The 12,339-nt window shown below is 45.3% G+C and overlaps 1 protein-coding gene across 3 annotated transcripts in view; it reads right to left on the bottom strand.

Moving 5' to 3' along the window:
- HK1 (hexokinase 1) overlaps nucleotides 1–12,339 on the bottom strand; it is a gene marked incomplete at both ends in the record, with an annotated part of 90,327 nt that overhangs the window by 18,449 nt on the left and 59,539 nt on the right. For all 3 annotated transcript variants that reach the window (XM_080693889.1, XM_080693888.1, XM_080693887.1), the window contains 2 exons: nucleotides 5,659–5,892; nucleotides 8,992–9,147. In XM_080693889.1, coding sequence (XP_080550015.1) covers nucleotides 5,659–5,892; nucleotides 8,992–9,147 — 390 coding nt within the window. The remainder of the gene's footprint in view (nucleotides 1–5,658; nucleotides 5,893–8,991; nucleotides 9,148–12,339) is intronic.

Here is a 12,339-nt window from a genome sequence, read left to right as displayed (position 1 = left end):
TAACAATGGAGCAATGAACGCCCACAACCCCACAAAATCAGAACCTGATAACACAGAAATTCAGAGATCTCCAGAAGATCAAATCAGGAATATAACTGTAGAAATAATACAGAACCTTCGAAAAGAATTTAGAGAGAGTCTAAAAGAAATAAAGGATGCAATCATTGAAGTAAAGGCCTCAATTCAAAGTATAAACAACAGATTAGACCACATGGAGAATAGAATCTCGCTCCTAGAAGATGATTACTCCAAAAATAAATTTAGAAAAAAAATCTGACAGCAGGAATTTGACATTGAAGAAATATGGGCCCATCTTAAGAGAGCTAACCTAAGAATAATTGGAATAGAGGAGGGAAAAGAAGGTGAAACCAAAGGGTTCAATAATCTCTTCAAGGAAGTAATAGCAGAAAAATTTCCAAACATAGAGCAAGAGGTTGATCGATACACAGGTCAAGGAAACTTATAGTACTCCCTTTAGACAGGCTCAGAGAAGAGGTTCCCCACGCCACATAATTGTCAAAATGACCAATGTGGAAGCCAAGGAGAGTATTTTAAAGGCAACAAAAACAAAAGGCCAAGTGGCATTCAGAGGCAAACCAATTAGAATCACTCCAGACTTCCCAAACCAAGTCATGAAAGCCAGAAGGGCTTGGAGTAACATATTCCAAACTCTGAAAGAAAACAATTTCCAGCCAAAAATTTTCTACCCAGCAAAACTATCAGTCAAATTAGATGGGGAAATAAGAAGCTTCCATGACAAACAGAAACTGAAGGAATTTATGTCTTTAAAACTAGTGCTAGAGAAAACACTCAAGGAGATTAACTACAAAGAAGAAATAGGTAATACACACCAGAACCAAAGAAACAAGATTTTCCATCCAGCAGACAACTGAGCAAAGAAGAATAAACAGTATCTCAAACAGAAATAAAATCTTAACATGTTAGGAATTAAAAAGTATCTCTCAATAATCACACTGAATGTAAATGGCCTCAACTCCCCAATAAAAAGACATAAAGTGGCAAAATAGATTAAAAACCAGAATCCATCCATCTGCTGCTTACAAGAAACACACCTTACGAGTAAAGATAGGAACAAACTCAAGGTAAAGGGCTAGAGCAAGGTAATCCATGCTAACGGAATTTGAAGGCAAGCAGGAGTAGCAACTATGATATCAGACAAGTTAGACTTCAAACCCAAACCTATTAGAATAGACAAAGAAGGTCATATTTTACTGGTGAAAGGAATAATCCAGCAAGAGGAAATAACAATAATCAACATCTATGCCCCAAACATAGGTGGAGCTACTTTCATAAATCAAATTCTGTGTGACATGAAGTCACACATAAATCTCAATACAATAATACTGGGAGACTTCAACACACCTCTCACAACATTAGACCAATCTTCCAGACAAGGGTCAGTAAAGATGCCTCAGAACTAAAGAAAACCATTAATCAAATGGACATGTTGGACACATATAGAATATTTCACTCAACTACAGCGGACTTTACATTTTTCTCAGCTGCTCACAGAACCTTCTCCAAAATAGATACATCCTGGGACACAAAATGAGCACTAGCAAATTTAAAAATGTTACATACTTCCCTGTGTCATTTCAGACCATAATGGAATGAAAGTAGAAATCAACTCTATGAAGACTCAGAGAAACAACATAAACATCTGGAGACTGAACACCACACTTCTGAATGAAGAATGGGTCATAGAAGATGTAAGAGGTGAAATTTCAAGAAATTTCTAGAAACAAATGAAAATAAAGATACAACATATCAAAACCTCTGGGACACTTTGAAGGCAGTATTAAGAGGAAAATTTATAGGACTGAGTGCTCATATAAGAAAAACATAAAATCTTCAAATATATAACCTAATGACACACCTCAAAACCCTTGAAAAGCAGGAACAATTGAACCCCAAAGCCAGTAGAAGACAAGAAATTATTAAAATTAGAGCAGAAATTAACGAGATAGAGAATTTTAAAAAATACAGAAAACCAACAAAACCAAAGCTGGTTTCTTGAAAAAATTAACAAGATAGATAAACCACTAGCCAACCTAACTAAAAAAAAAAAGAGAATCAACCCAAATTATGAAGATAAGAGATGAAAAAGGAGACATTACTATTGACAGTGTAGAATCGAGATTATCAGAAACTACTTTGAAAAACTATACTCCCAACAAAATGGAAAATCTGGAGGAAATTGACAACTTCCTAGACAAATACAACCTTCCTAAGCTGAATCAAGAAGATACAGAACACTTAAACCAACCAATAACAATCAAAGAGATTGAAACAGCAATAAAGAGCTTGCCATCAAAGAAAAATCCAGGACCAGATGGTTATCCAAGTGAATTCTATAAAACCTTTATGGAAGAGCTAACCCCAATACTTATCAAACTATTTCGTGAAATAGAAAAAACCAGGACTCTCCCAAATCCATTCTATGAAGCCAACATCACACTAATACCCAAATCAAATAAAGACAGTTCAAGGAAGGAAAACTACAGTCCTATATCTCTGATGAACTTGGATGCAAAACTATTAAACAAAATACTAGCAACACGTATTCAAAACCACATAAAGAAAATCATTCACCATGACCAGGTAGGGTTCATCCCAGGGATGCAAGGCTGGTTCAGTATACAAAAATCAATCCATTTAATTCATCATATAAACAGAATCAAAGACAAAAATCACATGATCATTTCAAGAGATACTGAAAAAGCATTTGATAAAATCCAAAATCCATTTATGATAAAAACACTGCAGAGAATTGGAATAGAAGGAACATATCTCAACATCATTAAGGCAATCTACAATAAGCCCACCACCAACATCATATTAAATGGGGGAAAACTTCAAGAATTCCCCCTAAAAACTGGAATGAGACAAGGATGTCCACTATCACCACTTCTCTTCAATATAGTTCTAGAGACTCTAGCCAGAACAATAAGGCAAGAAAAGGAAATCAAAAAAGTATAAATAGGAAAGAAGAACTCAAACTTTCACTATTTGCAGATGACATGATACTATATTTAAAAAAACAAACAAACTCAACAAAAGGGCATATAGAACTGATCAACAAATTCAGCAAAGTGTCTGGATACAAAATCAATCTTAAGAAATCAAAAGCTTTCCTGTACACCAACCATAAATCCACTGAAAAAGAAATTCAGAAAACACTTCCACTCAGGATCTCCCACAAAAAAATAAAACACTTGGAATAAACTTGACCAAGGAGGTAAAAGATCTCTACAAATAAAATTATAAAACATTGAAAAAAGAAATCAAAGAATATCTTAGAAGATGGAAAGATCTTCCATGTTCATGGATTGCCAGAATAAATATCATTAAAATGGCCATCCTTCCAAAAGTGATCTACAGATTTAACGCAATGCCCATTAAACTACCAAGATCATTCCTTACAGACATAGAAAAATCAGTCCTTAAATTTATTTGGAATAACAAAAAGCCAAGAATACCCAAAGTAGTTCTCAGCAACAAAAACCAGGCAAGAGGAATCACAATACCTGGCTTTAAACTATACTACAAAGCCATTGTAATAAAAACAGCATGGTACTGGCACAAAAACAGATACATAGAACAATGTAGCAGACTAGAAGACACAGAAGTCCACACACTTTCAGCCAATTGATTTTTGACAAAGGGGCCAAAAACATACACTGGAAAAAAGATAGCCTGTTCAACAAACGGTGTTGGCAAAACTGGTTAACCATATGCAGAAAATTCAAATCAATCCCACTTTCTCACCTTGCACAAGAGACAATTAAAGATGGATCAAAGACTTGGAAATCAAACAAGAGACCTTGAAGCTACTTGAATAGGGCATAGGTCCAACACTGCATGAAACCGAAGAGCTTCTGTTCAGCAAAGGAAACTGTCAAGAACCTCAACCACGAGCCAACAGAATGGGTGATATATTTACCACCTACCCTTCCAATAGAGGACTAATATCTAGAATATACAGAGAACTCAAGAAACTCAACACTAAGAAAACAAAGCATCCAATAACAAAATGGGCAAACAAACTAAATAGACATTTCACGAAAGAAGAAATTCAAATGGCCAATAAATGCATGAAAAAATGCTCAACATCACTGGCAATCAGAGAGATGCAAATCAAAACTACCCTGAGATTCCACCTAACTCCAACTAGAATGGCAATCATTCAAAACACAAACAACAAATGCTGGCAAGGATGTGGAGAAGTGGGAACTCTAAAACATTGTTGGTGGGATTGCAAATTAGTGCAACCACTTTGGAAAACAGAATGGAGAATCCTCAGAAGAATGGGGACAAATCTACCATTTGATCCAGCAATACCACTTCTGGGTATCTACCCAAAAGAAAAGAAACCAAACTACCAAACTAATGCATGTGTATCTATGTTCATAGCTGCACAATTCACCATAGCCAAACTATGGAACCAGCCAAGATGCCCATCAACAAATGAATGGATTACAAAACTGTGGGATATGTACACAATAGAATTTTACTCAGCCATAAAAAAAAAAACCCTCAATTACATCATTTTCAGGGAAATGGATGGAACTGGAGGACATTATGCTAAGTGAGATTAGTCAGTCACAAAAAATAAGAAATCAGATGCATTCCCTAATATGTGAAAGCTAAGGAGAAATAGGTCATAGGAGGAACTCTAGATGAAAAGGAAATCCTATAGAGGAGCAAACAAGACAACCTAAATGAAGGGATGGGAGGGAGGAAGAAGGAAATTCACTAAAACACACAATGTACTTAAACATATCAAAGTCAACCACTAAGCCAAGCAAGGGAAGGAGGGATGGGGAGGGAATGGGGTGGGAATTGGGTAGGGGTTAAATCGGTGATGTGTGCATGTATGTACACACACGTTTTTTACCCCATATGATGTATGAATATAATGCACCAATATAAAAATTTTTTTTAAAAAAGCACGCCACAGGCAGTTACTGTCAAAACTTATCAAATAAAAACTTAAGACTTCGCCTTTGGCCACTTCTAAAGGTTTGGCCATGTTCTCATTGACCAAGGAGGCTTCTGAAGCTGAGGTCGGCTCGTGCTAGGTCTGGCCAAAGCAGGCAGCACACAGAAAGGTAGGCAGTTAGAGCAAGCCCCTCCTCCTCAGTGGGGACTACTTAGAGCTGACGTCTCTCTGGCTCTCAGATGCCAAGAGATGACAAGTTGTCCACTTCTTTTTTTCTTTTTGTGGTACTAGAGGTTGAACCCAGGGGCATTCTACATGTAAGCTTTTCACTTTCAAAGAGTAATGTCTGACCATTTGGCGGATTTTTATCAGGAGCCTCTAAAACAAGAATGTGGGTACCACAACTATGACCCAAGCTACGGTGAGGATGAAGTTCCTTCTGCTGAAATGCAGAACTACAGACACATTCTACCCAGCACTACGGACGGCGAAAGAAAGCTCTAGAGGAAGAAAGGTAACAGTAGATGCAGGAACACCACCAGTGAGAATCTGCTCACGGCGAGCCTTGCAAAATGGGCAGATCTAACCTTCCTGCCCAAACCAGGCATCATCTGGTCAGCAAAAGTCTGACCTCTGGAGAGGAGCCTTTAGTCCCGCTGGGTGCTGAGAGCAAAGACAACAAAGGGCAGACTCACTGTGGGTGTGTCTTGTAAAGGGAGCCGTCCACACCAACCGTGGTCCGCAGCCTGGGTGTGCCCTTGTTACTGCGCAGGCGGTTCAAGATGGCGCCCAGCGTGGCAGCCACCAAGTTGGCAGAGCGAAAGGAAACAATAGTGCACACATGCTGGACCGAGATACAGTCGTCATCAGATGGCTCCACTCCCAGGCGGGTCAGGATTTCTTTGGCGTTGTGGAGACCTTCCTTATTCCTGTGAGGTTGGAAAACAAGACTGATCAAGAGTGCAGGACCACATCGGGCAGTACAAAGCACGAGAGCCTGAGAGGGCAATCAGGATCCACTCACCCGTGTGCACGGCACGGGTGGGGACTGTCAAACACCAGGAAGAGCCTGGGTAGGGGCTCCTCCATAGAAACCACAGACTAGCAGGGTACCAGGCTGGGTTATGACGCGCCAGGCACATGGAGAGACAGGGAGAGGTGAGCCCGCATGGCCTTTGAGCAGGCAGAAAAACAGCTGCTTAAGGCCTATGGGGTCTATGAGTTGTTTACACACCCTTCCTGATACTCTTTGTCAAGCTGTAGTTCCTGCATATGTGCCCTGTCTGTATCTTGTTGGATTCATTCAGAGGTACTTAGAGTTCTGCTATTATTGCACAGAGTACTTTTCAAATACACACACATAGCAAAGGGGGGGGGCATGATGAGGACCATGCGAGGGCCCCTGGACTGTCTGCAGCTTTTCTAAAGTGATAAATTTATTTAAAAAATATACATATTTTGCCGGGCGTGGTGGCACACGCTTGTAATCCCCCGCTTGGGAGGTGGAGACAGGAGGATCGCACTGGTTCGAAGCCAGCTGCGCTGACTTAAGAGACCCTGTTTCAAAAATATAAAATAGGTCTGGGAGTGTAGCCCAGAGGTAGAAGGGCTTTCAGGAACCCCAGTACCACCCAAAAAAAAAAAAAAAAGAATATACATATTTTTAAATACAGTAAGTGGAGAAAATAGAACTGACTTTTCTGTTATCTCCAGACAGCTTTCTAACCTCTGACCTCTTATTCTGTTCACTTTCCTGTAGATATTTTGGGGGTGTTCCCTGCAGACATTTACCACTGGCAAGTGGTAAATATACTTTTAGTTTCTTTTTTACTTTTTTTTTTTGGCAGGTCTGGGGATAGAACCCAAGGGCATTTACCTCCGAGCTACACCCCAGCCCTATCTTTTATTCTTTATTTTTGAAACAGGGTTTCACTGAGTTGCAAAGAGCCTCACTAAGTAGCTGAGGCTGTCCACTAACTGCGATCCTCTGGTCTCAGCCTCCCAAATGTTGGGATTACAAGCATGCGCCACCACGCCCTGCTTCTTTTTTACTTTACTTTATTTTATTTTTGTTACTGGGGATTACTCAGCTCAGGGGCATTCTACCTCCAAGCTATACCCCAAGCTTGATTTTATTTCTTATTTGGAAACAAGGTCTCACTAGGTTGCTGAGAGGCTCACAATGTTACTGACGTTGGCTTTGAACTTACGATCCTCCTGTCTCTGCGTCCCAAGTACAGGGATTACAGCATGCTTGGCTTTTCATTTCTTTTGATTCTTACACCTTTATTTTCTTCTTTTAAGTTGGAGTTGTTATAAACTCCAGCACAATCCTGAAAAGAAACTTGGATACTGTCTTGATTTTAGAAAGAATGTATCTAAGCTAACGCTGGGTGTGGTGGCACACACTTGTAATCCCAGTACTTGGGAAGCTGAGACGGGAGGATTACAGGTTTATGGTGAGCCTCAGTAACTTAGTGAGGGCCCTCTGCAACTTAGTGAGACCCTGTTTCAACCTGTTTCAAACTAAAAAATTAAAAAATAGGGCTGGGGGTATAGCTCAGAGGTAGAATGCCCCTGAGTTCAATTCCCAATACCGAAGAAAAAAGAAAAAGAAAAGAGAAAAAAGAATGCATCTAGCATGTGCCCTCTAGGGTGCTTCTTGGAGACAGCCTTTATTATACACATAACTCCTGGAGCCAGCTCAAGTGGATGTATGATTCTTGGTAACCACAGAGCCAACAGCAGAAGCCGACCAAAAGGAAGGCAGGCATTTCCTGACTTGGCAAATGATATTGAGGTACAGCCCCAGGACTCCCTTCCCAGCCACCAATCAGGAAGTCTGCAAAAGGAGATGGCTAGAAGGTCAGGAGAAGGGCTCTACCCACTGTGGCTGGGCACCAATCACTCCTGAAGGAGAGTGACCCTAGGACAAACTCCAGCACAAAATTCAGCAAAGAAGCAAGTCCAAAAAAGCCCTTTTCCCTCTCAGCACCCTCTTTTTTTAACCACAAAGGCAGCTGCCACACATCAGTCAGGAGCCACAGCTGAGGCCACTGCTCCCTCCAAACTTCCAACACCACTGAGAGTGGTGGAAATGACCCCTTGGTGCAGGGGATGGAACAGGATTCCTAGTGTTGAGGTCGGCCGCAGGCTGGCCTTATCTTTATGCAGGTGGCCCCACACGGCTTCAGGGACCTCCTGAGCCTAGGAAAGCCTGGTGGCACATGGAAGCCAGCACATGGCCAGAGTCCTCTGACCCAGACACTGGATCACATCATGCTACCAACAGCATCAAGCTGACCCACATCCTCTGAGCGACGGTGCAGACGGTGAATTCTGGGTTTTCTTTGGGATGCCGAAGGGTAGCAGGCAGCTTGAAGAGGGCTCTGTCCTACGTCAAGCCATCTCAGTCCATCTGTTAAACCAGCGGTCCTCACACTTGCATGTCAGAGAACATTTCTGGCTGTTAATAGCTATTCTCTGAGAATATGTGGAGGCCAGGACAGGTTGGGGCACAAAGAAGGCTTGGGAAATGATAAATCAACCAAAGTGAACTGTTGTGTGTTTTTTTTTTAACCTGCTAATAAATCTCTAAAAGAGAATGAATATACAGTTATTTCTCAATCCTACGGGTCCACAGACCTATTAGATTGTCATTCGAGATCTCGAGGGTTGTAGACACAGCCTAGAGAAGGACATGATCCACCAAGAGGACATTCTCAGAAGCCAGACACTAGACTCATTTGCCCTGAGTGTGAGGGAGGGAGGGGGAGAAGGCAGGAGAGCTGCTCTCCTACAGGAAAACCATCCATGAAGCATCTGCTGCTAGCTAGATTGCCCCATGGTGCCTGCAGGGAGGCCAGCCAGGATGGGTCGGATCAGAGTTGGAGAAACAGGCCCAGGAAGCTCTTACACTCCTGGGGGGAAAACCCCTACACTTGGACTCTGAGGCAACGAGGGCCCCATCTCCCTCCTCTGTTCCCTCTACAACCGGAAAGCCTCCAGTGGCACCTACTGGTACCTACTTTTCGATGGCAGACACGTCACTGGTGTTAAACTTCCCTCTGGTAAGCAGCTCCGGTGTGATCCGCCCTTCAAATAAGAGGCCCTCCTTGGCCATCTTGACCAGGATCAGTCGGACCAGCTCCCCCAGGTACATGCCACTGACCATCTTCTCGAACCTGCGGGAGGAAAGCACACAGGCACCTGTCAGTCCCCCCTCCCCTCATACGACACTGGGACTCGGGGAAGGGACAGATACAGAAATCGTGAAGGCCCCCCTCACCCCTCACAAGCTCCCAGTCTCACCAGGATGCAAGAGCATGCTCTTGTGTGATTCACCCAGGAGGGGACCGGGGATGCTGACCCCAGAGAGGGTGGGCCCCCAACACCAAGCACCTGTGCCCAGGAGAACACCATGGGTGGAGGCAATCCGGAAGGCTGCCTGGAGGCAGGGAAGCCTCAGGATTTAGACAGAAGAGATGGTCCCCCAACAAACGAGCAGAGTATGATCAGCTCTTACAAAATTGCAGGCTATATTTGATATCATTTGTTTGTGTGTTCATTGGTGGGTTGGTTGATTGTACTGGGGATTGAACCCAGGGGCACTCTACCACTGAAGTACACATCCAGCTCTTTTAAATTTTTTATTTTGAAACAAGGTCTTCATTAAGCCACCACACACTGGCCTCCATCCTATAATCATCCGGACTCAGTCTCCCAAGTACCAGGACTACAGGTGTGCGTCACATACCAGGGACCACTGCACTTTTTAGAAGCGTCACTTCCATCACTCTGGCGAGGAGCCCCACTGCGGGAAGGCGCTGACTGTCAAGGGGGCATTCTCCCACCTTCCCCCGGGCAGAAAGAAAGGGGAGATGTCTTCTGAAGGGGCAGAGGCAGCCACTGCCACGGGGCCACTGTCACCATACTTGCTGTTCACCTTCTTAGTATCTTTTTCTCCTTTTCCAGCCAAAAGCACCAAAATTTTTCTTTGAAGCGTTCACTCTCCCACCCACCCCGCTGACCTCACCCCAAACCCCAGGGTGGACTCTGAGTAGCCAAAAGTGAGGCGGCTCTCCCCACTGCTCCGGCCACATTCAGGAACAGGCCAGTCCAGAGTAAACCTGCTCTCTGGGAGGTGTGCTGGGAGGCATGGCTCTGCAGCAGCAGCTTTGAGCCTCTTGAGACGGGGAGAGGTGGCCATGCGGAGCCCGAGGCGGCAGCAACACACAACCGAGGAAGGCCCAGCCCAGAGCCAGGGAACGGCGGCCCGGCTGTATCTGAGCCAGTTCCAGGAGGAACCCCTGAGCAGGGCAGAGCGAAGCCCCTCCTTTCCGGGAGCCCAGCTGGCACCCCCAGAGCTGACAGTGACACAGCAAAACAACCTGTCCCAGCCCGAGGCGGCCGGGGAGCCGGGGATGCGGTTGGGAAATGAGCACCCAGCCCGTCTGTCTCCGCAGCGCGCAGTGTCTTAGAAACACAGTCCTCATTGTTCCTGCTCTTGGCAGGGCCAGACAGGACCGCCCAGCTGTGGCCCTGGCGGAAGAGCAGTCCTCCGAGTCCCGGCTGCCCGGCGGCCGCCCTGGGCACCTGCGGGAAGAGCCCTGTGGAGCCCGGAGCTGGCAGAAGCCGGGTAGAACCAACCGCCCTGGCTCGGCGGGCCGCCACTCCGCCTTGGCTGGCTCCTCACCCCTGGGCCTCAGTCTCCTTGCCTGTGTGTCAGAGACAAAGGCCAGGCTTTCCTGCAAGGTTGTGTAGAGGACATGGGTTAATATAGGTCAGACACTCTGCCGTCTGGCTGACAGTCAGTGCTTGTGACCTCTCTAAGCTCTTTGCATATACTAACTTATTTTGTCCTCACTGCAACCCTAGGAAGTAGACATTAACATTATCCCCATTTTGCTGATGAGTAAACTGAGGCACAGAAAAATTGTGTATCTTCCTGTAGACAGAGCTAACAGGTGCAAGCCCACCTTCAGAGCCCAGTTAGAGGGAGCCCAGGGGCTCTGTTCTGACCACTAGTGCTGTCATACCAGGGCCACCGAGCCCCAACCCAACCCAGCCCTGCTGTCTCCTCCAGTGGCTTTCTCCCTCAGCAGCCTGCCCAGCTGGGCAGCATGGAGGAAAGATTATTCCCCTGGGGATGAGCTTACACCAGCCTCCTGGAGCCCATGCCATCGTTTCTCACTCTGCCTTTCAGAGACCCAGGACGACCCCACTCCCTTTTCTACCCGATGGTCTTTAGTGTATGCAGAAACCACCGCCCCTCTTCCAGGTGAAGCAGACCTTGAGCCGAGGCCCTGTCCTTTCCCAGTCTCCAGAACCCTTGTTGAATGGCAGAACAAGCTGCAGTACCTCTCCAGAGCCCTTTATCAAGACAAAGGTCCCTGCCCTGTGAACCCTGCCTTTCCGCCATTAACGCCTTTGACCACAGGCCAGCAGCGAGGAGCAGTGCCACATTCCAGGCGCCCTGCCTGCTGGTGAGGCCGGGCAGGCCTGGGCGGTCATGAGCGAGGACCTGCATGCCAATTGGCGTTCTCCTGGCAGCTGGCCAGCTCTAGTTCCCAGCCCAGGAAAGAAAAAGGACGAAGGCCGATGGCCAAGCACCCAGGATGGGAGCTGCTCAGAGAGTCTACAGAGCAGGTGAAGCAACAAGAAATAAAAGGGGTTGAGGGGGCTGATGAGACCCAGGGCAGTTCCCCCACCACCACCCAAGCCGAGGATTCTCTGAGCCACCTGCGTCTGCAGCTGCAGTCCTGCTGTCTGCTGTGGGAGGCTAGCATCTCGCATTTTGAAAGATGTGATAAGGAATCACAGGGAAATGAGATTCCAGACTCAACACAGAAAACAAAAGAACAAGAGACCCAGGGAAAGAGGAAGGAAAGAGGATAGTTACAAATGAAAGGAGAGGGAACCAAGATGTACAGCAGGAGTCAGGTATGTGGCAAGAACACCAAAGGCCTGGAATATAAGGGCCCGAGGGGAAGCCAAACATCTGATCATTTGAGAGAGAGGCCACCGAGCTCCAGGGCAAGGCTGGGGGTCCTCAAGACTCACCGTGGGCCCCACCACTCCACCAATCACCAATGAAAGCAGAAGCCACGGAGTTACTGCCACAACATGTTCTATAAACACTTAAGTACTCAGTAAATGCTAACTTCAAACAAAATGAAGGAGTGGGTGCACAGAGATCTAGAGCACACCCAGGCAGGCAGAGACTTTGCAAACATGTAGCACACACAAGTTTTCAACCCTGGTTAAAAACTGGAATCAGAGAGACTCTGCTTCAAAGTAAAAATAAATAGGGCAGGGCTGGAGTATAGCTTAGAGGTAGAATGCCCCTGGGTTCAATCCTCAATGTGTGTGTGATA

Source organism: Muscardinus avellanarius, assembly GCF_963383645.1.
Source record: "Muscardinus avellanarius genome assembly, chromosome: 4".
Taxonomy (NCBI): domain Eukaryota; kingdom Metazoa; phylum Chordata; class Mammalia; order Rodentia; family Gliridae; genus Muscardinus; species Muscardinus avellanarius.
The sequence above is the reverse complement of the archived record's forward strand: the minus strand, read 5'-3'. Positions and strand labels throughout refer to the sequence as shown.